At 46.6% G+C, this 25831-nt stretch overlaps 1 protein-coding gene across 1 annotated transcript in view; it reads left to right on the top strand.

Moving 5' to 3' along the window:
* IDUA (alpha-L-iduronidase) overlaps positions 1-25831 on the top strand; it is a 200776-nt gene that overhangs the window by 169889 nt on the left and 5056 nt on the right. The window contains exons 9-12 of the mRNA XM_089669962.1: positions 14398-14613; positions 16008-16129; positions 22187-22312; positions 22896-22972. Of these exons, the coding sequence (XP_089526088.1) occupies positions 14398-14613; positions 16008-16129; positions 22187-22312; positions 22896-22972 (541 nt within the window). The remainder of the gene's footprint in view (positions 1-14397; positions 14614-16007; positions 16130-22186; positions 22313-22895; positions 22973-25831) is intronic.

The raw sequence follows: 25831 nt of genomic DNA, 5'->3' as shown, positions 1-25831 counted from the left end.
TTTTCTCACAAATAGAGCTTTCTTTTGGTGGTATTTAATTGCCACTGGGCACTTTACTTTTTGCGCTATAAATAAAAAAAGTGCAAAAAATTTGAAAAAAAAAAAAAGTTTCTTTGTTTCTATTATAAAATTTTTCAAACAGGTATTTTTTCTCCTTCACTGATGTGCGTTGATGAGGCAGCACTGATGGGCACTGATAGGCGGCACTGATGGGCACTGATAGGCAGCACTAAAGGGCACTGATAGGCAGTACTAATGAGGTGGCACGGATAGGCGGCACTGATAGACAGCACTAATGAGGTGTCACGGATAGGCGGCACTAATATGCAGCACTGATAGGCGGCACTGATAGGCGGCACTGATAGGTGACACTGATGATGGGTACTGATAGACGGCACTGACTGGCATCACTGCTGGGCACTGACTGGCGGCACTGACTGGCACAACCCCTGGGCACTGACTGGTGGGTGGCACTGGTGGGCAGCACTGGTGGGTGGGCACAGGTGGGTGGCACTGGTGGGCACAGGTGGGTGGGCACAGGTGGGTGGCACTGCTGGGCACAGGTAGGTGGCACTTCTGGGCACAGGTGGGTGGCACTGCAGAGTGGCACAGGTGGGTGCAGTGCTGGGCACAGGTGGGTGATCTGCTGGGCACAGGTGGGCGGAGCTAGTGGGCGCACTGCTGGGCACAGGTGGGCGGAACTTGCGGGTGGCACTGCTGGGCACCGATCATCAGGGCACTGATCATCAGTGCCTTGATGATCGGTGCCGATCCCCGCTCTGACAACTGCCGGTTCTCGGCAGTACTTTCCTCACGATCTGACAGCGTGAGGAAACTGCAGCCGAGAACCGGCACTTGCATTTCTCTCTGATCAGCGTGTCATTGGACACCGCTGATCACGTGGTAAAAGGCCGCTGTGATTGGCCTTTTACCACATCACGTGATCAACTGTGTCCGTAGGACACAGCGATCACGGAGATCGCCGGGTGCGCGCCCCCTGGGGCGCGCAGGAGAGTGTGTTCTGGGAGGACGTCATATGACATCCACTCAGAACTGGCCGGGCCGCAGTGCAGCCGTCATTCGGCTATCTGCGGTCGGCAGGTAGTTAATAAGTACACTATTCTAACTAAAAGTGACTGGTGTTAATAACAAAATTCAATACTTAGGTGAAATAACTAACAATAAAAAATCTTGTGCAAATTGCAAATATTTGAGCTTCAATTTCCACTCCAAATATTTTCAGTGCTTGTGCGACACTCAGAACACATCCATAAGTGGCCAAAATGCCTCCTCACCTCCTTACCGTGACCACTAAAGGCCTCAAAGCTTTATGCAGCAACCAATTCCACACCATGCGGCATCACATATAACTGGCTCCAATAGCTCCACTTAATCTCAGCTCTGGATCTCCCCTCAAATGGTGATCCCCGCAGTATAGCTCATAGGTACATACCATTAAACCAGGGCCAGTTTTGTAGATTTCATACCAGCAGTTTTCCCACATACTATGGGTGTATTGCAAGGCTTTGAGTGTAGTAAAATGGCATCTACCGGAAGTGCGTCACCGTCCTCTACACTTTACGTCACGATTGGCACATGACTTCCTCAGGTTACCTTTTTTTCAATACCACATTGACACTCCCCCCAAACTCCATAATCAAACATCAATTTCCTCTGTATGGACATTAAGCTAGAGGGAAGAGTCTACAGGAGCTTGTGCATTGTACCTGTGACCCTCTGATCATGGTTGTAATTAGAGATGAGCGAAGTATTCAAAAATTCGATTCGGCTGATTCGGCGAATTCGCGGAATAAATTCGATTCGAGTCGAATATATTCGCTGCGAATTTAACTTATAAAAAGGGTGTTTCTAGGCTTCAGAGAGCCTTTATATTAGTGCAGAACACTGTACCTTTAATTTAAATGCCCTTGGAGTCTGCTGGGGAAGAGAAATAATACTGTCAGTCAGTATGACATGCAGATGAGTGCCGTCGATCTTAGAATCACCGCACACTTCACTCATTTGGGCAGTCACGGGGCCAAAACCAGAGTGTGGAGCCACAGTGTGGCGGTGGAGGCAGCAGCAATGGGAGGCCATACAGCACCCTATGACAAAATGGAACCCACCAGCAGTGTGAGGAGACCTGAAAGTGGCACATGGCAGAGTGTGGCGATGGAGACAGCAGCAATGGGAGGCCGTACAGGGACCCATGAGACACTCTGGACCTGGCAGCAGCATGAGGAGGCGGTACAGGGGCCCATGGCAGATTACGGGCCTGGCAGCAGCAATGGGAGGCCCGTAATCTGCCAGCACCCTATGACAAAATGGAACCCACCAGCAGTGTGAGGAGACCTGAAAGTGGCACATGGCAGAGTGTGGCGATGGAGACAGCAGCAATGGGAGGCCGTACAGGGACCCATGAGACACTCTGGACCTGGCAGCAGCATGAGGAGGTGGTACGGGGGCCCATGGCAGATTACGGGCCTGGCAGCAGCAATGGGAGGCCCGTAATCTGCCAGCACCCTATGACAAAATGGAACCCACCAGCAGTGTGAGGAGACCTGAAAGTGGCACATGGCAGAGTGTGGCGATGGAGACAGCAGCAATGGGAGGCCGTACAGGGACCCATGAGACACTCTGGACCTGGCAGCAGCATGAGGAGGCGGTACGGGGGCCCATGGCAGATTACGGGCCTGGCAGCAGCAATGGGAGGCCCGTAATCTGCCAGCACCCTATGACAAAATGGAACCCACCAGCAGTGTGAGGAGACCTGAAATTGGCACATGGCAGAGTGTGGCGATGGAGACAGCAGCAATGGGAGGCCGTACAGGGACCCATGAGACACTCTGGACCTGGCAGCAGCATGAGGAGGCGGTACGGGGGCCCATGGCAGATTACGGGCCTGGCAGCAGCAATGGGAGGCCCGTAATCTGCCAGCACCCTATGACAAAATGGAACCCACCAGCAGTGTGAGGAGACCTGAAAGTGGCACATGGCAGAGTGTGGCGATGGAGACAGCAGCAATGGGAGGCCGTACAGGGACCCATGACAGATTTCGGGCCTGGCAGCAGCATGAGGAGGCGGTGCGGGGGCCCATGGCAGATTACGGGCCTGGCAGCAGCAATGGGAGGCCCGTAATCTGCCAGCACCCTATGACAAAATGGAACCCACCAGCAGTTTGAGGAGACCTGAAAGTGGCACATGGCAGAGTGTGGCGATGGAGACAGCAGCAATGGGAGGCCGTACAGGGACCCATGAGACACTCTGGACCTGGCAGCAGCATGAGGAGGCGGTACGGGGGCCCATGGCAGATTACGGGCCTGGCAGCAGCAATGGGAGGCCCGTAATCTGCTAGCACCCTATGACAAAATGGAACCCACCAGCAGTGTGAGGAGACCTGAAAGTGGCACATGGCAGAGTGTGGCGATGGAGACAGCAGCAATGGGAGGCCGTACAGGGACCCATGAGACACTCTGGACCTGGCAGCAGCATGAGGAGGCGGTACGGGGGCCCATGGCAGATTACGGGCCTGGCAGCAGCAATGGGAGGCCCGTAATCTGCCAGCACCCTATGACAAAATGGAACCCACCAGCAGTGTGAGGAGACCTGAAAGTGGCACATGGCAGAGTGTGGCGATGGAGACAGCAGCAATGGGAGGCCGTACAGGGACCCATGACAGATTACGGGCCTGGCAGCAGCATGAGGAGGCGGTACAGGGGCCCATGGCAGATTACGGGCCTGGCAGCAGCAATGGGAGGCCCGTAATCTGCCAGCACCCTATGACAAAATGGAACCCACCAGCAGTGTGATGAGACCTGAAAGTGGCACATGGCAGAGTGTGGCGATGGTGACAGCAGCAATGGGAGGCCGTACAGGGACCCATGACACACTCTGGACCTGGCAGCAGCATGAGGAGGCGGTACAGGGGCCCATGACAGATTACGGGCCTGGCAGCAGCAATGGGAGGCCCGTAATCTGCCAGCACCCTATGACAAAATGGAACCCACCAGCAGTGTGAGGAGACCTGAAAGTGGCACATGGCAGAGTGTGGCGATGGAGACAGCAGCAATGGGAGGCCGTACAGGGACCCATGACAGATTACGGGCCTGGCAGCAGCATGAGGAGGCGGTACAGGGGCCCATGGCAGATTACGGGCCTGGCAGCAGCAATGGGAGGCCCATAATCTGCTAGCACCCTATGACAAAATGGAACCCACCAGCAGTGTGAGGAGACCTGAAAGTGGCACGTGGCAGAGTGTGGCGATGGAGACAGCAGCAATGGGAGGCCGTACAGGGACCCATGACAGATTACGGGCCTGGCAGCAGCAAGAGGAGGCGGTACAGGGGCCCATGACAGATTACGGGCCTGGCAGCAGCAATGGGAGGCCCGTAATCTGCCAGCACCCTATGACAAAATGGAACCCACCAGCAGTGTGAGGAGACCTGAAAGTGGCACATGGCAGAGTGTGGCGATGGAGACAGCAGCAATGGGAGGCCGTACAGGGACCCATGAGACACTCTGGACCTGGCAGCAGCATGAGGAGGCGGTACGGGGGCCCATGGCAGATTACGGGCCTGGCAGCAGCAATGGGAGGCCCGTAATCTGCCAGCACCCTATGACAAAATGGAACCCACCAGCAGTGTGAGGAGACCTGAAAGTGGCACATGGCAGAGTGTGGCGATGGAGACAGCAGCAATGGGAGGCCGTACAGGGACCCATGAGACACTCTGGACCTGGCAGCAGCATGAGGAGGCGGTACGGGGGCCCATGGCAGATTACGGGCCTGGCAGCAGCAATGGGAGGCCCGTAATCTGCCAGCACCCTATGACAAAATGGAACCCACCAGCAGTGTGAGGAGACCTGAAAGTGGCACATGGCACAGTGTGGCGATGGAGACAGCAGCAATGGGAGGCCGTACAGGGACCCATGAGACACTCTGGACCTGGCAGCAGCATGAGGAGGCGGTACGGGGGCCCCGTGGCAGATTACGGGCCTGGCAGCAGCAATGGGAGGCCCGTAATCTGCCAGCACCCTATGACAAAATGGAACCCACCAGCAGTGTGAGGAGACCTGAAAGTGGCACATGGCAGAGTGTGGCGATGGAGACAGCAGCAATGGGAGGCCGTACAGGGACCCATGACAGATTACGGGCCTGGCAGCAGCATGAGGAGGCGGTACAGGGGCCCATGGCAGAGTGGCGAAGCGTAAGCAGCTTAAATTGAAGGCCATACAGAGGCCTATGTTAAAAATAATAACATCGCCACACTCTGCCATGTGCCACTTTCAGGTCTCCTCACACTGCTGGTGGGTTCCATTTTGTCATAGGGTGCTGGCAGATTACGGGCCTCCCATTGCTGCTGCCAGGCCCGTAATCTGCCCGCACCCTATGACAAAATGGAACCCACCAGCAGTGTGAGGAGACCTGAAAGTGGCACATGGCAGAGTGTGGCGATGGAGACAGCAGCAATGGGAGGCCGTACAGGGACCTATGAGACACTCTGGACCTGGCAGCAGCAAGAGGAGGCGGTACAGGGGCCCATGGCAGAGTGGCGAAGCGTAAGCAGCTTAAATTGAAGGCCATACAGAGGCCTATGTTAAAAATAATAACATGTTTGGGGCATGATTCATGGCGGATTTAGTCAGTTGTGTCAGGAACTGGTGGTTTGAAATCCAGACTAATCCACGCCTGATTCATTTTCACAAACGTGAGTCTCTCCACACTTTGGGTGGACAGTCGTGTCCTCCGCGGAGTTACAATACCTCCTGCCGCACTAAACACGCGCTCCGATGCCACGCTACTGGCCGGGCATGACAGCCTTTCAAGGGCAAATTCAGCTAGTTGGGGCCAAAGGTCAAGTTTCGTTGCCCAGTAGTCAAGGGGATTGTCTACCTCGGTTGGCAGGGTGCTGTCCAAGTAGGCCCAAGCCTGTTGTTTGAGGTCCTGCTCCAGGTCCACCTGATGCTGCTGCTGCTGCTGCTGGTTAGTAGTTTCCTCACTGCACTGGTGAAGAAAGCTACTCATCATCGACTGCAGACTGAGGCAGCCGCTGCTGGTGGAGCTGCCACTGCTCCTACCACCCCACCCCTCCCCTGCTGCCATGGCAGCGGAACGCGAGCGCACAGGGCCCACAGTGTCTGAGGATGGACGTTGGCGCAGAAAGGCAGAGACCAACTGACTACATAGGTGGTTTTTATAGTACGTTATTTTGGCCTCCCTCTCAGCAGGTGTGAAAAAGGCCACCATTTTTGAACGGTAGCGAGGGTCCAACAAGGTGGACAGCCAAAAGTCATCCCTCTGTCTGATGGTTATTATTCGGCTGTCGCTACGCAAGCAACCGAGCATGCTATGGGCCATTTGTGCCAAAGAATGCGAGGGACTCCCTGCCTCCATCTCCACAGCATACTGCCACGGTGCGTCTGGGTCCTCTGTCTCCTCCTCCTCCTCCTCTACCAGATGCTCCTGCTCCTCCACTCCTGTCCGCTGAGTGGAAAAACCACCCATTTCACTCAATAATTCCTGAGCACCAATGTCCTCCTCTACCTCCTCCTCTTCTTCCTGCCCTGCCCCCACAGGGGTCATGTGGCGTTGAGATCTGTGCGCCACGTCTACCGCACCCTGACCAGCCATTGTTAACAGCATTTGTTCCAGGACGTGCAACAGAGGAATGACGTCGTTCATCCCATAGTCCTGCCGACTCACGAATAGCGTGGCCTCCTCAAAGGGCCTGAGCAAGCGGCAGGTGTCACGCATGAGCTGCCAATGGCTGACATCTAAGTTACACAGGGGAGTACCTTTATCCGCTTGTAACATCAGGAAATCGGTGATGGCCTTTCGCTGTTCGTAAAGGCGGTCTAACATATGTAGGGTTGAATTCCACCTTGTTGCAACGTCGCAGATCAGGCGATGCTGTGGAATTCCGTTCTGCCGCTGCAGCTCAAGGAGGGTGTGCTTTGCGGTGTAGGAATGGCTGAAATGCATGCAAAGTTTACGTGACATTTTAAGGATGTCTTGCAGTGGGATGGTGGATTTTAGGAACCGCTTGACAACCAGATTGAACACGTGAGCCATGCATGGCGCATGGCACAACCTTCCTTGACGCAGAGCAGACACCATGTTCTTTCCGTTGTCGGTCAACATGGTTCCGATTTTCAGTTTGCGCGGAGAGAGCCATCTGTCGATTTCTCTGTTCATTACACTCAGAAGTTCCTCCCCTGTGTGACTACGTTCGCCAAGGCATACCAGGTGCAGCACAGCGTGACACCGTTGCGCCCTGCACATGTGATATGCCGGTCGGGTAATGGGACTTGGCACGGGGGTGGCGGCTGAGGACACGGCGGAAGAAGAGGTGGTAGAGGCGGACATCTTTTCTGGACCAAGGACGTGCAAACGTGGAGGCAAAAGCGGCGTGACCTGTCCAAGTTGCTGGTGCGGCTGTGCCGGCACCACGTTCACCCAGTGGGCCGTAAATGACATGTACTGTCCCTGACCGTAGTTACAGCTCCACACGTCGGCGCTGCCGTGCACTTTGGCAGAGACCGACATGCTCAAAGACTGGCCCACCATCTCTTCTACATGTGAATGCAGGGCTGGCACTGCCTTTTTGGCGAAGAAATGCCGGCTTGGCACTCTCCACCGTGGCGCGGCACAAGCCATCATTTCTCGGAAAGGTGCTGAGTCCACCACTTGGAAAGGGAGGGACTGCAGCACCAGCAACTTGGACAGGAGGACGTTCAGCTTTTGCACCGTCGGGTGCGTGCTCGCAAACTGTTGTCTCTTGGAAACGGATTCCAAGAAAGACTGCTGACGGAATCCGTGAAGAGGAGTAGCAGAAGAAGGAGCATCTGAACGAGCGGAAGATGGCAACGAGCGACAACTCCCCTCAGCAGAGGTGTTGGAGCCTTGACTGGCTGATAGAGGGCGATTGACGTCGGGTGACGGAGCAAGTAACGGAGCGGGTGATGGAGCGGGGGCTGGGGCAGGCAGAACCGCCGTATCTTTATCACGGTTTTCCCAGGCCACCGAATGGCGACGCTGCATATGCTGACGCAACGCTGTAGTCCCAACATGGGCCCCCTGGCCACGCTTGACTTTCTGGCCACATAGTCGACATACGGCTACGTTTACTTCCTCGGGCGGCTTGACGAAAAATTGCCACACCGCCGAGTAGGAAACTTTGCCCCCGCTACTCCTCACTGGCTGACTGCTACTTCCTCCGTGCACACCGGCACCACTACTGGCCATGGTGGTAGGCTGCAGTGGAGCTGGTGCTCTACTCCGTGGCCGTTTGCCTCCACTGACACTGCTGCGACCCTGCTGCCTCCTGGGCAACCCACCGACTGTTTTGCTCGCTGCCAAGCTGGCACCCTCTTCTCCTGATGATGCGGAAGCAATAGCCTGATGACGACAAGGCTGCCAAGTGCGATCAGCCTCATCATCATCAATTAGGGTCTCCGCCTCACTACTAGCCCCCTCGGCTGCGTGTGGGTCAGGAGACAGACCTGTCTCTAGACCGGCTACCGAGCCACTCTCCTCGCCAGTACTTCTTCGCCTGGCTGCTGAAGAGGCGGATGTCTCCCCCCGTTCCTGACCGCCCTCTGTTAGCTCTTCCTCACTGTACAGTGGGGCTGAGCCCACAGCATGCAATACTTCGCTTGGTAAGGGAACACCAAAGGACAGGGGCAGGTAGAGGACACGTGATTTCAGTGGGCTTGCTCCCGGGCCATGCCAACTAACGGTTGTGTCTGACGTACCCACCGACCGTTGGCTGTAGGTGTCAGAGGTGACCTGGGAAGAGGAAGACGACCGAGCCAACCAATCGATGACGGCAGGGTTGTCGGTGGAGACACGACCGCTGGATGACACCGTGAGCACTGGCCTCTGGCTGCGACTAGTGCTGCCTCGACCCCTTCCTCTGCTGCCACGTCTGCTCGCTCCTGAAACATTGCCTCCTCTGCCACTCCTCTGCGTGTTGTCTGACATACTCTTTAATTCAACGATTCTGTGTCCCTCAGTAACAATTCTGTGTCCCTCAGTAACAATTCTGTGTCCCTCAGTAACAATTCTGTGTCTGTCCCTGAGTAACAATTCTGTGTCCCTCAGTAACAATTTTGTGTCCCTCAGTAACAATTCTGTGTCCCTGAGTAACAATTCTGTGTCCCTGAGTAACAGTTCTGTGTCCCTGAGTAACAGTTCTGTGTCCCTCAGTAACAATTCTGTGTCCCTGAGTAACAATTCTGTGTCCCTGAGTAACAATTCTGTGTCCCTCAGTAACAATTCAGTGTCTGTCCCTGAGTAACAATTCTGTGTCCCTCAGTAACAATTCTGTGTCCCTCAGTAACAATTCTGTGTCCCTCAGTAACAATTCTGTGTCTGTCCCTGAGTAACAATTCTGTGTCCCTGAGTAACAGTTCTGTGTCCCTGAGTAACAATTCTGTGTCCCTGAGTAACAGTTCTGTGTCCCTGAGTAACAGTTCTGTGTCCCTGAGTAACAATTCTGTGTCCCTGAGTAACAATTCTGTGTCTGTCCCTGAGTAACAATTCTGTGTCCCTCAGTAACAATTCTGTGTCCCTCAGTAACAATTCTGTGTCCCTAAGTAACAATTCTGTGTCTGTCCCTGAGGAACAATTCTGTGTCCCTCAGTAACAATTCTGTGTCCCTCAGTAACAATTCTGTGTCCCTCAGTAACAATTCTGTGTCCCTGAGTAACAGTTCTGTGTCCCTGAGTAACAGTTCTGTGTCCCTGAGTAACAATTCTGTGTCCCTGAGTAACAATTCTGTGTCCCTGAGTAACAATTCTGTGTCCCTCAGTAACAATTCTGTGTCTGTCCCTGAGTAACAATTCTGTGTCCCTCAGTAACAATTCTGTGTCCCTCAGTAACAATTCTGTGTCTGTCCCTGAGTAACAATTCTGTGTCCCTCAGTAACAATTTTGTGTCCCTCAGTAACAATTCTGTGTCCCTGAGTAACAATTCTGTGTCCCTGAGTAACAGTTCTGTGTCCCTGAGTAACAGTTCTGTGTCCCTCAGTAACAATTCTGTGTCCCTGAGTAACAATTCTGTGTCCCTGAGTAACAATTCTGTGTCCCTCAGTAACAATTCTGTGTCTGTCCCTGAGTAACAGTTCTGTGTCCCTGAGTAACAATTCTGTGTCCCTGAGTAACAATTCTGTGTCTGTCCCTGAGTAACAATTCTGTGTCCCTCAGTAACAATTCTGTGTCCCTCAGTAACAATTCTGTGTCCCTAAGTAACAATTCTGTGTCTGTCCCTGAGGAACAATTCTGTGTCCCTCAGTAACAATTCTGTGTCCCTCAGTAACAATTCTGTGTCCCTCAGTAACAATTCTGTGTCCCTGAGTAACAGTTCTGTGTCCCTGAGTAACAGTTCTGTGTCCCTGAGTAACAATTCTGTGTCCCTGAGTAACAGTTCTGTGTCCCTGAGTAACAATTCTGTGTCCCTGAGTAACAATTCTGTGTCCCTCAGTAACAATTCTGTGTCTGTCCCTGAGTAACAATTCTGTGTCCCTCAGTAACAATTCTGTGTCCCTCAGTAACAATTCTGTGTCTGTCCCTGAGTAACAATTCTGTGTCCCTCAGTAACAATTCTGTGCCCCTCAGTAACAATTCTGTGTCTGTCCCTCAGTAACAATTCTGTGTCCCTCAGTAACAATTCTGTGTCCCTCAGTAACAATTCTGTGTCCATCAGTAACAATTCTGTGTCTGTCCCTGAGTAACAGTTCTGTGTCCCTGAGTAACAGTTCTGTGTCCCTGAGTAACAGTTCTGTGTCCCTGAGTAACAGTTCTGTGTCTGTCCCTGAGTAACAATTCTGTGTCCCTCAGTAACAATTCTGTGTCCCTCAGTAACAATTCTGTGTCTGTCCCTGAGTAACAATTCTGTGTCCCTGAGTAACAATTCTGTGTCCCTGAGTAACAATTCTGTGTCCCTGAGTAACAATTCTGTGTCCCTCAGTAGCGATTCTGTGTCCCTGAGTAACAGTTCTGTGTCCCTGAGTAACAGTTCTGTGTCCCTGAGTAACAGTTCTGTGTCCCTGAGTAACAATTCTGTGTCCCTGAGTAACAATTCTGTGTCCCTCAGTAACAATTCTGTGTCTGTCCCTGAGTAACAATTCTGTGTCCCTGAGTAACAATTCTGTGTCCCTCAGTAACAATTCTGTGTCCCTCAGTAACAGTTCTGTGTCCCTGAGTAACAATTCTGTGTCCCTGAGTAACAATTCTGTGTCCCTGAGTAACAATTCTGTGTCCCTCAGTAACAATTCTGTGTCTGTCCCTGAGTAACAATTCTGTGTCCCTCAGTAACAATTCTGTGTCCCTCAGTAACAATTCTGTGTCTGTCCCTGAGTAACAGTTCTGTGTCCCTGAGTAACAATTCTGTGTCCCTGAGTAACAATTCTGTGTCTCTAAGTCGGCGCGAATCGAATTTTTCCTAATCTTCGAAACGAATTCCACTTCGCCAAGTTCGATTCGCTCATCTCTAGTTGTAATGATTTGCAGGCTCATTTGCAAAAAATAATCAATGCACATTTTTTCTGCAAATGCGGGGCATTTATTATTTTTTGCCTTTCAGCATTTGCAGCCTTGGGAAATTCCATGTTTTCTACAGAATAATTTAAATAGCCACATGTTAAAAGTTTAGTTTCCTGTTCATGTGGTATGATCTGGCAGCTAAACTTTGAATAGTTTCATAAACATTTCACTATAAAGTCATGTTTTGTGGCCCTTGACCTTTTGCTGGCAGTGGGGATCCCTTAATGTTCTGTGAATAAACTGAAACACAGGGGTTGATTTACTAAAACTGGAGAGTGGGAAATCTGGTGTAGCTCTGCATAGAAACCAATCAGCTTCCATGTTTTATTGTCAATGCTTAAATCAACAAGCCGAAGTTAGAAGCTGATTAGCTACCATGGACAGCTACATTAGTTTTTTCACTCTCCAGTTTTAGTAAATCAACCTCATAGTTGCTTAGTTTGCTCACTGTTGCTACAGTGGCTGGTATAATAATTAATCTGGCTAATAAATACCCACAAATATTTTTCATATGATTAAGGCATTCATCTCCTACATCTCTGTCACTGTTACTATCCAGATACAATACCTAATAATGCAGACGGCTTTTTTTATCAAACATGTTTTGATTTGATATTAGTCATGTCACTTTGCTTTATAAATAATATAGCTGCTCAAATAGTATTTTTTTTAGATTTTATTTCTTGGCCAGTTCAATTTAATTGTATTTATTTAATAAATTGCATATATTATGTGTATATGTGTGTGTGTATATATGTATGTTATATATGTGTGTGTGTGTGTGTATACAGTGATCAGCTTAAATACAGGACACCCCAACAGATTTGTCAGAAAACCTTTACTTTTCTTTCAGAATCAACATTTTCTATGGTACACTATACTCCAAAATACTCCCATAAATGTGGGCCGTTGATTGCAAACAAGATTTGTTAATTTGCGCACACAAAAAAAAGTATTTTTCCTTACAAATTCATTCAAGACCATGTTGCAAAAATGAATACACCCAATAAATACACCCAACTACATGTGAGTCTAATTATTCATTAAACACGTGTCCAGCAGACAGTTGCTTATAAAAGGGCGTTACTTAACAAAGAAAACCCCTTCCCATTTAATGCTGTCAGCATTGGCACCACATGGAAGAGAAATGTTACAAGGCCTGAGAAAGAAAATCATTTTTTTACACAAGAAAGGTTAAGTCTACAAGAAGATCAGCAAAGCTTTACTTATCAGTCAGAATACTGTAGCACAAGTGATAAAAAAATGTAAGAAAGATGGAACTGCAACCATCACACAGAGACATTCAAGCCATCCACGGAAGTTAACACCCCCATAGCAGTGTCTTCGGATGAGAAGGGTTGAAGAAAATCGCCATGCAAGTTCACTGCAGTTAGCTAAAGAAGTAGAAAGCCAAACTGGAGTGCTTGCTTCCCGTGACACAAAAAGGAGTATACTGCAGAGGAATGGCTGGCATGGGTGTCTTCCATGAAGGAAGCCACTCCTAAAGCCCATGCACAAAAAAGCCTGCCTAGAATTTGCCAGGGCCCATGCCAAAAAAGAAGAAAACTACTGGGACTCTGTACTTTGGAGTGATGAGACCAAGATAAATGTTTTTTGGAATGGAAGGCTTCAAAACTGTATGGTGTCGCAAAGGTGAAGAGTACGAAGAAAAATATATGGTGCCTACAGTGAAACATGGTGGTGGCAGTGCCCTTCTGTGGGGCTGCATGACTGCTGCTGGTGTTGGGAGCTGCATTTTATTGATGGTATCATGAATTCACAGATGTACTGCTCTATATTGAAAGAGAAGATACTACTGCTACCATCATTCCGTGCCCTTGGTCGTCGTGTACTTTTCTAACATGACAATGATCCAAAACACACATCTAAGGTCACTGTTGCATTTCTGAAAAATAATAAGGTGAACGTGATTCAGTGGCCAAGTATGTCTCCTGATCTGAACCCAGCTGAACACCTATGGGGAATTCTGAAGAGACAAGTTGAGCATCACTCTCCATCCAGTATCCAGGCTCTGAAAGAGGTCGTTCTTGAAAACTGGAAAAAGATAGATGTTGCAATATGTCGCCAAACTGTTCATTCTATGCCTTGAAGACTTGGTGCTGTCCTTACAAATTATGGAGGTGTAGTCCATACTAGTCATAGTCAAATACTAGATGTAGTCGTTTTGTTGTGGGGTGTATTCATTTTTGCATCAACTAATTTTAGTAATCTGTTGTGAGAGCCTGCTGCTTGGTGAAATGTCTGACTGCTGATAGAACACCAAAAGGTAAATGTGCTACCTGTTTGTATTGGGGAACCCATTAGGGGGTCCCCTGTTAGTCAGGAACTAACATAAAATGGTGTTTTGTTTGCTGCTGCACTCAGTCTTCCTTATAGGTAGTGATATCGTTACAACTTTCGAAAATGAAATAGTTTTGGATATTTTAACTTGACTCTTCCTGAGGCAATTAGTAGCATCTCAACATTGTAATAAGCTTCATAGATACAAATAGCTGATAAACTACTGTATTTCATTCATTTTAACCTTCAGCAAATTGTTTGATATCTTCTCAATAGCCACAGAGCAGAAGCAGTTGGATAGCTCCCCATGAGATTAAATTGCCATATACACCTGTGGAACTAAAATAGATATTATTAACCCCTCTCCATTCAAAAAAATAAATGTTGATTGTAGTAAATGTAAATCCACGTCATGTCCCATTGAATGCAATGTATTTTAATTATTAATCCCTTTTACCCCTCTTTTTGTAAATACTAATTCTTAGTTACCCTCCTCTGTGTTTATATGTATGTGTTTTTGTTTTTTTTTTGGGGGGGGTTGTTTTTTGTTTGCAGGTGATGTACACATTTCCACACAAATATACATGGATGATAATAAGTCGATCAACAATAGTAACATTGGAGTCATAGCAAGCACACATGATCCTGAAAAAGACATTCTGTCTGACAGTTGGCAATCAACCATACTACTTTATGCATCTGATGATAACAAAACATCTACAGATACAAAGTTTTTAACATTAAATTTCACAAATTTCCCAAAATCAAAAGGTAATTTTTTCAGTTTTTCAGTAATCAATATTAAGTAAATATTTATTGACACCATGAAATGTTTTTGGTTGTTGAAAAACATTTTCTGTTAAAATATTCATTGACACTTTTTTTTTTTTTTTACAAATCAATTAGCTGCAAGCGGTCTTTGCAGGACTCAGATCAGGAGGAAAGTAAAATTCTTTAGAGGAAGAACTAGCACTTACAGTATATCACAATGCCCTAATCACAGACAGCATTACCTAAAATGGATACTGAGGACCAGGTTCACATTTTAGCAAGGAGGTATAAAATGTTTAATTGCATGTACAGGTCCGATCCAGGAGGTCTAGTGATGCCATTGAGTAATGCAATAAACATTGTCCCCAGTCCATTTCTGTCTCTAGACCTCTTATAAGCCACATGACTATAGTTGAAGAGGAGTGGGCTCTCTTCAGGCGTACCTGCCCTTAATTTATCAACTGCTTTATGTGCTCCAATTTGGGGATTCTCAAAGTTAGAGTTAGGATCGCAGTATACAGAGGAGCCTTGGCGTGGTACTGCAGCTTCCATATACAGTATATTTGCAAATGTATGCATCTAAACTCTCTGTTGTTAATGCAAGTTGTTAGAGAGGGTCAATTTGTTTTTTTTGCAGGCTAGCTGGTAAGTGTGCTGGGAAATTTTTTGTTTGTGATGTGCAAAACCCTACCATGTGCACCTTACTGCAGTTATAAACAGGGGAGGACTGACCTTTTGGAAACTCAAGCACTGCCCGAGGGCCCAGGGTCAGTAGGGGGTCCCATGAGATGCCCCTGGTACCTTTTTTCATAGGCTTTTTTGAGTTAGGGCAAGGACACAGGGGCTCCATGATCCCCTATTGCCGGGGGCCCCATGAGTTGTTAGTCCGTTCCTGGTTATAAATTGCGGTGGTTGCTATCCATTTGTATAGCTTAAGAACGTTGAAACCCACACTGGAGAAAAGAGAAAAAAGCCTCCTAGATTTTGTAGAACTGGTTCATCTTCACTGTGTCACATTCATTTCTTTTGCCTGTTTAATGACAGGAATGAGCTCATAAAAATTAGGGCAATTGAACCCTGGGACAGTGAAAGAATGCACACAGCCTACCAAGAGGTCAGAATGTGGTGCAAACATGTAAGATGTAAAATATCAGTTTGAGAACTCTTATTTTGTGGCATTTCTCAGGTTTGTCTCTGTGCATTCTCCTGGTCTTTCTCTTAAGAGTCAGTGACCCTTGAGTTCTATTTCTCCTTGAATAGTGAAAGGAAAATATGACACAAAGAAAACATATGAATGCAGCCTAAATACAGCTATTGTTTAATATATATGCAGTATAACATATTTATTACCTGTCTTTTACCATATAAACCAAATTTATCTCTTACCATTTCAGATCTTTTGTATGTAACATATTACATTGATAACGCATTGACAAACCCATTTTTGGAATGGCAAAAGGTTGGAAGCCCAGACTTCCCAACTATGAAAGAATTTAAACAAATACGTGATTCAGAGGTAAGATAATCCTATTCTTAAATATTACTTAATATTTTCATAAGCTTATTTTAAGTGTGTGTATGTACAGTGGGGCAAAAAAATTGTGCAAGTTCTCCCACTTAAAAAGATCAGAGAAGCCTGTAATTGGCATCATAGGTAGACCTCAACTATGAGAGACAAAATGAGAAAAAAAATCCAGACAATCACATTGGCTGATTTGGAAAGAATTTATTTGTAAATTATGGTGGAAAATAAGTATTTGGTCAATATCAAAAGTTCATCTCAATACTTTGTTATACCGTATTTGCCGGCGTATAAGACGACTTTTTGACCCTTGAAAATCTTCTCAAAAGTCGGGGGTCGTCTTATACGCCGGTACACATGTTAGGGGGGCTGCGGCATTAAGTACAGGGGTTTGCAGGGGCTGACGTCTCTTACCTGGATCCAGTCCCACGACGATCCGGTCCAGGAAGCGCGGCGTCTCCTTCAGTTCGGCCACTGGATGTTCGTGCGGCTGCGCGGCTCCGCCTCCTCACCGGTGATTGGCCGCCAGAACTGTAGCTCAAGAAAGGCACACAGGCGGCCAATCACCGGTGAGGGGGCGGAGCCAAGCGGCCCCGCGAAAATTGAGTGCCGGAGCAGCAGGTAAGTGCTCTGTGTAGAGGTGCTGCTGCAACCACATATGCTGGCTGCAGCAGCACCGTACTAGAACAGGGTCAGCAAGTGTCAGTGGGAGGAATAGTGCCCCATCATTGGTGTCACTGATACCAATGATGGGGCACTATTCCTCCCACTGATACCAACGATGGGGCACTATTCCTCCCACTGACACCAACGATGGGGCACTATTCCTCCCCCCCACTGACACCAACGATGGGGCACTATTCCTCCCCCCACTGACACCAACGATGGGGCACTATTCCTCCCCCCACTGACACCAATGATGGGGCACTATTCCACCCCTCACTGACACCAATGATGGGACACCATTCCTCCCACTGACACCAATGATGGGGCACTATTCCTGCCACTGATACCAATGATGGGGCACCTATTCCCCCCACTGATACCAATGATGGGGCACTATTCCTCCCACTGATGCCAATGATGGGGCACTATTCCTGCCACTGATACCAATGATGGGGCACCTATTCCCCCCACTGATACCAATGATGGGGCACTATTCCTCCCACTGATACCAATGATGGGGCACTATTCCTCCCACTGACATCAATGATGGGGCACTATTCCTCCCACTGACATCAATGATGGGGCACTATTCCTCCCACTGGTGTGCATTGGAAGAGGGGTAGTCTTATACGGCGAGTATAGCCCAAACACTACATTTTAGCAGGAAAAGTAGGGGGGTCGTCTTATACGCCCAGTCGTCTTATACGCCGGCAAATACGGTATATCCTTTGTTGGCAATGACAGAGGTCAAACGTTTCCTGTAAGTCTTCACAGGGTTGGCACACACTGTTGCTGGTATGTTGGCCCATTCCTCCATGCAGATCTCCTCTAGAGCAGTGATGTTTTGGGGTTGTCGCTGGGCAACATGGACTTTCAACTCCCTCCAAAGGTTTTCTATGGGATTGAGATCTGGAGACTGGCTAGGCCACTCCAGGAACTTGAAATGCTTCTTACGAAGCCACTCCTTCCTTGACCGGGTGATATGTTTGGGATCATTGTCATGTTGGAAGACCCAGCCACGTTTCATCTTCAATGTCCTTGCTGATGGAAGGAGGTTTGCACTCAAAATCTCACGATACATGGCCCCATTCATTCTGTCCTGTACATGGATCAGTCGTGCTGGTCCCTTTGCGGAGAAACAGCCCCAAAGCATGATGTTGCCACCCCCATGCTTCACAGTAGGTATGGTGTTCTTTGGATTCAGCTCAGCATTCTCTCTCCTCCAAAAACGACGAGTTGTGTTTCTACCAAACAGTTCTATTTTGGTTTCATCTGACCATATGACATTCTCCCAATCCTCTTCTGGATCATCCAAATGCTCTCTAGCAAACTTCAGATGGGCCCAGACATGTACTGACTTAAGCAGGGGGACACATCTGGCACTGCAGGATCTGAGTCCCTGGCCTTTGTTACATTGGTCCCAGCTCTCTGCAGGTCATTCACTAGGTACCCGTGTGGTCCTGGGATTTTTGCTCACCGTTCTTGTGATCATTTTGACCCCATGGGGTGAGATCTTGCGTGGAGCCCCAGATTGAGGGAGATTATCAGTGGTCTTGTATGTCTTCCATTTTCTAATTATTGCTCCCACAGTTGATTTGTTCACACCAAGCTGCTTGCCTATTGCAGATTCAGTCTTCCCAGCCTGAGGCAGGTCTACAATTTTGTTTCTGGTGTCCTTCGACAGCTCTTTGGTCTTCACCATAGTGGAGTTTGGAGTGTGACTGTTTGAGGTTGTGGACAGGTGTCTCTTATACTGATAACAATTTCAAACAGGTGCCATTGATACAGGTAATGAGTGCAGGACAGATGAGCCTCTTAAAGAAGAAGGTGCAGGTCTGTGAGAGCCAGAAATCTTGCTTGTTTGTAGGTGACCAAATACTTATTTTCCACCATAATTTGCAAATAAATTCTTTCCAAATCAGCCAATGTGATTGTCTGGATTTTTTTTCTCATTTTGTCTCTCATACTTGAGGTCTACCTATGATGCCAATTACAGGCCTCTCTGATCTTTTTAAGTGGCAGAACTTGCACAATTGGTGGCTGACTAAATACTTTTTTGCCCTATTGTATGTGTGTGTGTATGTATCTCTCTCTCTCTCTCTCTCTCGTCAGGTCCATAAATATTGGGACATCGACACAATTCTAACATTTTTGGCTCTATACACCACCACAATGGATTTGAAATGAAACGAACAAGATGTGCTTTAACTGCAGACTGTCAGCTTTAAGTTGAGGATATTTACATCCAAATCAGGTGAACGGTGTAGGAATTACAACAGTTTGCATATGTGCCTCACACTTATTAAGGGACCAAAAATAATGGGACAATTGGCTTCTCAGCCGTTCCATGGCCAGGTGTGTGTTATTTCCTCATTATCCCAATTACAATGAGCAGATAAAAGGTCCAGAGTTCATTTCAAGTGTGCTATTTGCATTTGGAATCTGTTGCTGTCAACTCTCAAGCTGAGATCCAAAGAGCTGTCACTATCAGTGAAGCAAGCCATCATTAGGCTGAAAAAACAAAACAAACCCATCAGAGAGATAGCAAAAACATTAGGCGTGGTCAAAACAACTGTTTGGAACATTCTTTAAAAGGAGGAACGCACCAGTGAGCTCAGCAACACCAAAAGACCCGGAAGACCACGGAAAACAACTGTGGTGGATGACCAAAGAATTCTTTCCCTGGTGAAGAAAACACCCTTCATAACAGTTGGCCAGATCAAGAACACTCTCCAGGAGGTAGGTGTATGTGTGTCAAAGTCAATAATCAAGAGAAGACTTCACCAGAGTGAATACAGAAGGTTCACCACAAGATGTAAACCATTGGTGAGCCTCAAAAACAGGAAGGCCAGATTAGAGTTTGCCAAACGACATCTAAAAAAGCCTTCAAAGTTCTGGAACAACATCCTATGGACAGATGAGACCAAGATCAACTTGTACCAGAGTGATGGGAAGAGAGAGTATGGAGAAGGAAAGGAACTGCTCATGATCCTAAGCATACCACCTCATCAGTGAAGCATGGTGGTGGTAGTGTCATGGCGTGGGCATGTATGGCTGCCAATGGAACTGGTTCTCTTGTATTTATTGATGATGTGACTGCTGACAAAAGCAGCAGGATGAATTCTGAAGTGTTTCGGGCAATATTATCTGCTCATATTCAGCCAAATGCTTCAGAACTCATTGGACGCCGCTTCACAGTGCAGATGGACAATGACCCAAAGCATACTGCAAAAGCAACCAAAGAGTTTTTTAAGGGAAAAAAGTGGAATGTTATGCAATGGCCAAGTCAATCACCTGACCTGAATCCGATTGAGCATGCATTTCACTTGCTGAAGACAAAACTGAAGGGAAAATGCCCCAAGAACAAGCGGGAACTGAAGACAGTTGCAGTAGAGGCCTGGCAGAGCATCACCAGGGATGAAACCCAACGTCTGGTGATGTCTATGCGTTCCAGACTTCAGGCTGTAATTGACTGCAAAGGATTTGCAACCAAGTATTAAAAAGTGAAAGTTTGATTTATGATTATTACTCTGTCCCATTACTTTTGGTTCCTTAATAAGTGGGAGGCACATATGCAAACTGTTGTAATTCCTACACCGTTCACCTGATTTGGATGTAAATACCCTCAACTTAAAGCTGACAGTCTGTAGTTAAAGCACATCTTGTAAGTTTCATTTCAAATCCATTGTGGTGGAGTATAGAGCCAAAAATGTTAGAGTTGTGTCGATGTCCCAATATTTATGGACCTGACTGTATATACACACACACTATATTGCATCTATAACAGCTTCAACTCTTCTATGAAGGCTGTCCACAAGGTTTAGGAGTGTGTCTATGGGAATGTTTGACCATTCTTCTAAAAGCGCGTTTGTGAGGTCAGGCACTGATGTCGGACAAGAAGGCTTGGCTTGCAATCCTTGCTCTAATTCATTCCAAAGGCATTCTATCGGGTTGAGGTCAGGACTGTATGCAGGCCAGTCAAGTTCCTCACCCCAAACTCGCTCATCCATGTCTTTATGGACCTTGCTTTGTGCACTGGTGCGCAGTCATTTCGAAACAGGAAGGGGTGATCCCCAAACTGTTCCCACAAAGTTGGGAGCATGAAATTATCCAAAATGTCTTGCTATGCTGACACCTTAAGACTTCCCTTCACTGGAACTAGGGGGCCAAACCCAAACCCTGAAAAACAATCTCACACCATAATCCCCCCTCTGCCAAACTTTACACTTGGGACAATGCAGTCAGGCAAGTACCGTTCTCCTGGCAACCACCAAACCAGACACATCCATCGGATTGCCAGACAAAGAACAGTGATTTATCACTTCAGAGAACACGTCTGCACTGCTCTAGAGTTCAGTGACAGCATGCTTTACACCACTGCATCCAACACTTTGCAGTGCACATGGTGATGTAAAGCTTGGATGCAGCTGCTCAGCCATGGACACCCATTCCATGAACTGTTGTTGTGCTAATCTGAAGGCCACATGAAGTTTGGAGGTCTTTAGCTATTGACTCTGTAGACAGTTGGCGACTTCTGGGCACTGTGCCCTTCAGCATGCACTGACCCTACTCTGTCATATTACGTGGCCTACCACTTCGTGGCTGAGTTGCTGTTGTTCCCAGTTGCTTTCACTTTGTTATAATACCACTAACAGTTGACTGTGGAATATTTAATAGCAAGGAAATTCACAGATGGACTTATTGCACAGGTGGCAACTTATCACAGTACCACACCTGAATACACTGAGCTCCTGAGAGTGACCCATCCTGTCACAAATGTTTGTAGAAGCAGTCTGCATGCCTAGGTGCTTGATTTTATAAGCCTGTGGCCACAGAGGTGATTGGAACATCGGAATCCAATCCAATGATTTGGAGGGGTGTTCCAATACTTTTGGCAATATAGTGTGTGTGTATGTATATATATGTGTGTGTGTGTGTGTGTGTGTGTGTGTGTGTGTGTGTGTGTGTGTATATATATATATATATATATATATATATATATATACACATATACACTGCACATAACTTCTTTCTCTTTTTCTTCATTGGCAGCAAGGAAGGATTGGGCAGGTTGAAGATTTTCAAATAGCTATAGAGTATTGTCATGAAACAAATATGCAAGAATCCAATGCTGACTTCTCATTTTAAAAATAGCTGTTGCTTGGCTAATGTTTTGGCTTCAGTGCTTTCAGCTCAGGAATTCTGATTTTACTTTTCATGTGTTGCATGCTTGTATTGGGTCAGTGAGTGATGTTAATGAAAAACATAGTTGTGAAAATATAGAGACCAGCAATGTCATTCCCCATATTTCTCACATCACAAGTGATTTTTTTCATACACTAACTTATGTAAAGCACTGCGATACTAATTATATTTTGTTTAAAGGACCCAATCATGGAAGAGCCTACTAAATTCCCCAAAGAAGGTGATTTGATTCTGAAAGTAAAACTTCCAGTTCCATCTGTGCTTCTAATTCACATATGTGAACAACCTCAATCACCACCTGGAAGGGTAAGTAGGAAAGTTGTATATTGGTATAACTTATAATAGAGTATAGAGATTTAGCAGTATATGCTTTTGGCGATCGATTTATAAATATTAATGTGTATTAAAGTACAGTATTTTATCTCTCAAATGGTATAATGATAAGCTGACTGTTGGTCTGGTTAGTAGGCAAATCCAGCATGCAATTTTAGCTTTTAGCAGAGTTCTCTATTAACTAAAAATCTTGAGTAGTTCTATAAAGAAGGTTTTAATCATACTCATCATATCCATTTGCACTGCTTACTTCCTCCTATTGGACAACAATGTGATGGGTGTTCTCACTAACTAGTATTAAGGTTATTTTCCTACAGGTTCAGCACGCTTTATTTGCATGTTTATATGCTGCATTTTCTCCATCTACATCTAGCTCATATAAATGTAAATAGTGCAGGGTATATTAGCAGTGAAGGCAAGACATACCATCATGAGAGTAAATGATCAGAAACATCTGGATGATGGTGCAGCTCATAAAGTATCCACATTTATTGAATAATTGTCATAATGCATTCTAGTTAAAATAAGTGTAAATATTATCTTTGTTTCTCCTAAGGTCACCCATGTTCGTATCATTCCACTTTTTAGCGGGCAGTTATCAGTTGTTTGGAGTGATGAGCAGGTATTATCCAGGTAAATATATAATTAGAACTTTTTACAGATTTTTATCTTCATTCATGTTGATGCTCTCAGTAGCCCATCTTTTGAGCGGACTACAATTATTCCTTCTTTTTACTGTGCTAAAGTAAACATTGTACATCTTATACCCAATGTCCTTAGTAGTAGTTAAACTTTCTGCATTAATCAATGGCTAACACAGGATTGCTATAATTTTTTTCACTAGCAGAACATTGTACTATGTCCTGACAGTCAAATGATAACCACTTTGATCTTGACTTAAAGCAGAGCTCCACCCATAAGGGGAAGTTCCGCTTTTAGGACTTTACCCCCACTCCCCATTAAGGATTGGCACCTTAGGGGTGTGAGGGGTGGAGGAGAGAGTGGGTACCCAATTTTGATAGGTACCCGCTCCCACTGCGATCAGAAGCAGAAGTTGACCTCCCTCCCTATAGTCTTCTGGGACAGGTGACAGGTCCCAGAAGACTACAGGGCCATTCACAAGGTGCAATGTTACTCGCAGATGCTCAGTGGGTTTGAGCTGTGAAGCCACAAGCTGCCGCAGCCGGGTATCCACAGTGGCGACAGTGAGAAATGCACAAACCAACTGAAATTAGGGGAACGCCAGATAAAGAAACTGTACAATCAGTCTGAGATAACTACAACCCAGCCAAAACCTAAACTTGCATAGTAGTTTTCAGGATCAACAAAGCAGCTTCCAATGCACCTTTACCTCTATAGCCTCCTAAAAGGATACACAGAATCGTCACTTTCTGCTGAACTAGAGAGCATTACATCTGACTCACTTATGCTAAATCTGGAAGAAGCAGGGTGAGCTTACTGACTTGCAAAGGTGTATATCACAAAAATGGCTTGGCAGAATCGTTTGCAGGTAAAATATTTATTATGTAATTCACAGGTGAGGCACTGCGCACCCGAGCGCACAACCCTTCTCCCCCTTTCCCCACATCTGCTGTGTCCACTGGACACCGCTGAATGAAGATCCCGGTGAACTGGACCCAGTGGTCATATGATTGCTATGCAATCACATGATCATGATGACAACAAAGCTCTGCTTCTCTTCCTGGTGAGCTGTGTTTGGCTTACAGCTCTCACAGGTACATGAGGCCAATCACGGCACCCTGTACCATGTGACCAACTGGAGCCAGTCACAAATCACTGTATTTTGAACTGTCATGAACTTAAGCCATTCATGATAGTTCAAAGCAAACATTGGATTGCAGAGCAATAATCTTTATTGCTCCTGCAAATGCAAGGTGTAAAAAAAAAAACAAATCCCTGATCAACCCCCCCCAAAGTAGTACTATGGTAACATTGCACTACTCTGATAAAAGTATTTAAAAAATAGTAAAGAAAGAAGAAAAATCCCCCTATGCTGGGATAGAAGAGTAAAAGCACTACATTTTACACACACATTAGATTAGCACATTCAACCCTTTGATCGCCCTTATTAACCCTTTGATCACCCTGTCACCGAGCCAATGCCATTAGTACAGTGTCAGTATATAGAATTTTTTTTTTTAATCACTGTATCACTAGTGACATCAGATAGCGTCAGGGTCTGTAAGCTGCTCTCCCAGCTGCTCAGCTAATGTTAGATTGCCTGCACGCTATCGCACTCACGCTTTAGGTCGCTGATCATCGCCATTACTAGTATAGTGTTTGTATGGATCAATATAATGATGATGAACAGAACTATACTAGTGCGTCCTTGTTCCCAAAAACACAGTGTTAGCAGGATCAGCCCCATTCGCTGTCAGCACTAGCATTTAGCCCCTTCACTGTTTTTCATGGCAGATTTGTATTAATTGATTGTGGGCCAAAGCAATTTATATGCACAACAATACACTGCCACCCACCCAAATTCAGCGCTTGCCAGACAATTCAAATTTCTGAATTTAAAACTTCTTTGGGGCTAACCCTCAACATGGGCATTACAAAAAAGTATGAGTTGCGGTCATATTGGTCCACAGACCCGATTCATCATATTCCCATGTTCTTTGCTGTTATATACCATATGTGCCTAAAAAGGACCAGCAATGTACTGGTATGTCACAGGACTTTGAGTGGTTATATCAGGATGATGTCTGCAGCTACAAGCATTATCCTGGTATATTCTTTTTCAGCTGACAGTCCGCTTTCATGTAAAAACAATCTTAGAGGTTTATTAGCTGCTGGATGGTTTTTCAAGCAGGGAGAAGGGACGTTCCCCAGCCCGGCCGCCTTCCACGGTTTTCTGGGGCTCTGCAGCTGGCAGTTCCATTGGCTGACCATAGAGCTGATTGGAAACTGGAATGCCTCTAATCATCTCTATGGTCTAAGAGAACAGAAGCTACAAGCTTTTCATCATCTCTGTTCCGCTTATTATAAACAGAGCCATTTTAAAATTGGGAAAGCATCTGATCACACCAATCTTGATGTAATCATATGCTTTAAGGGTAGAGAAGAGATCTAGAGTCTAATAGACCTCAGATTTCTCAGAAAAGAGTACCTGTCCCTGCCTATTGCTATCACAGGGGATATTTAAATTTTTCGCAATAAAAGTGATAAAAAAAAAATGAAAGCAACAGTGTAAAAAAAAGCAAAATAAATAAGTAAAAACAAAATTCACCCCCATTCCTATCCCCGTGCTTGTGCGCAAAGGCAAGCAGTGGTCCCGTGGCAGTATGTAAACAGAGATTGCCCCATGCATGTGAGGTATCACCGTGACCGTAACAGCAAGGGCATAAATTCGAACACTAGACCTCCTGTGCAAATCTAAAGTGGTAACCTGTAAAGGTTTTTAAAGCATCTCCTATGTATTTTACAAATTTACATAGTCTGTCACCATTGCACGGACATGCGCAATTTTAA

Source organism: Staurois parvus, unplaced genomic scaffold (assembly GCF_062004578.1).
Source record: "Staurois parvus isolate SC_StPar_1 unplaced genomic scaffold, SC_StPar_1.0 ptg000086l, whole genome shotgun sequence".
In the NCBI taxonomy this organism is placed as follows: Eukaryota; Metazoa; Chordata; class Amphibia; order Anura; family Ranidae; genus Staurois; species Staurois parvus.
Note: the sequence above shows the minus strand (reverse complement) of the source record. Positions and strands in the feature narration are given on the sequence as shown.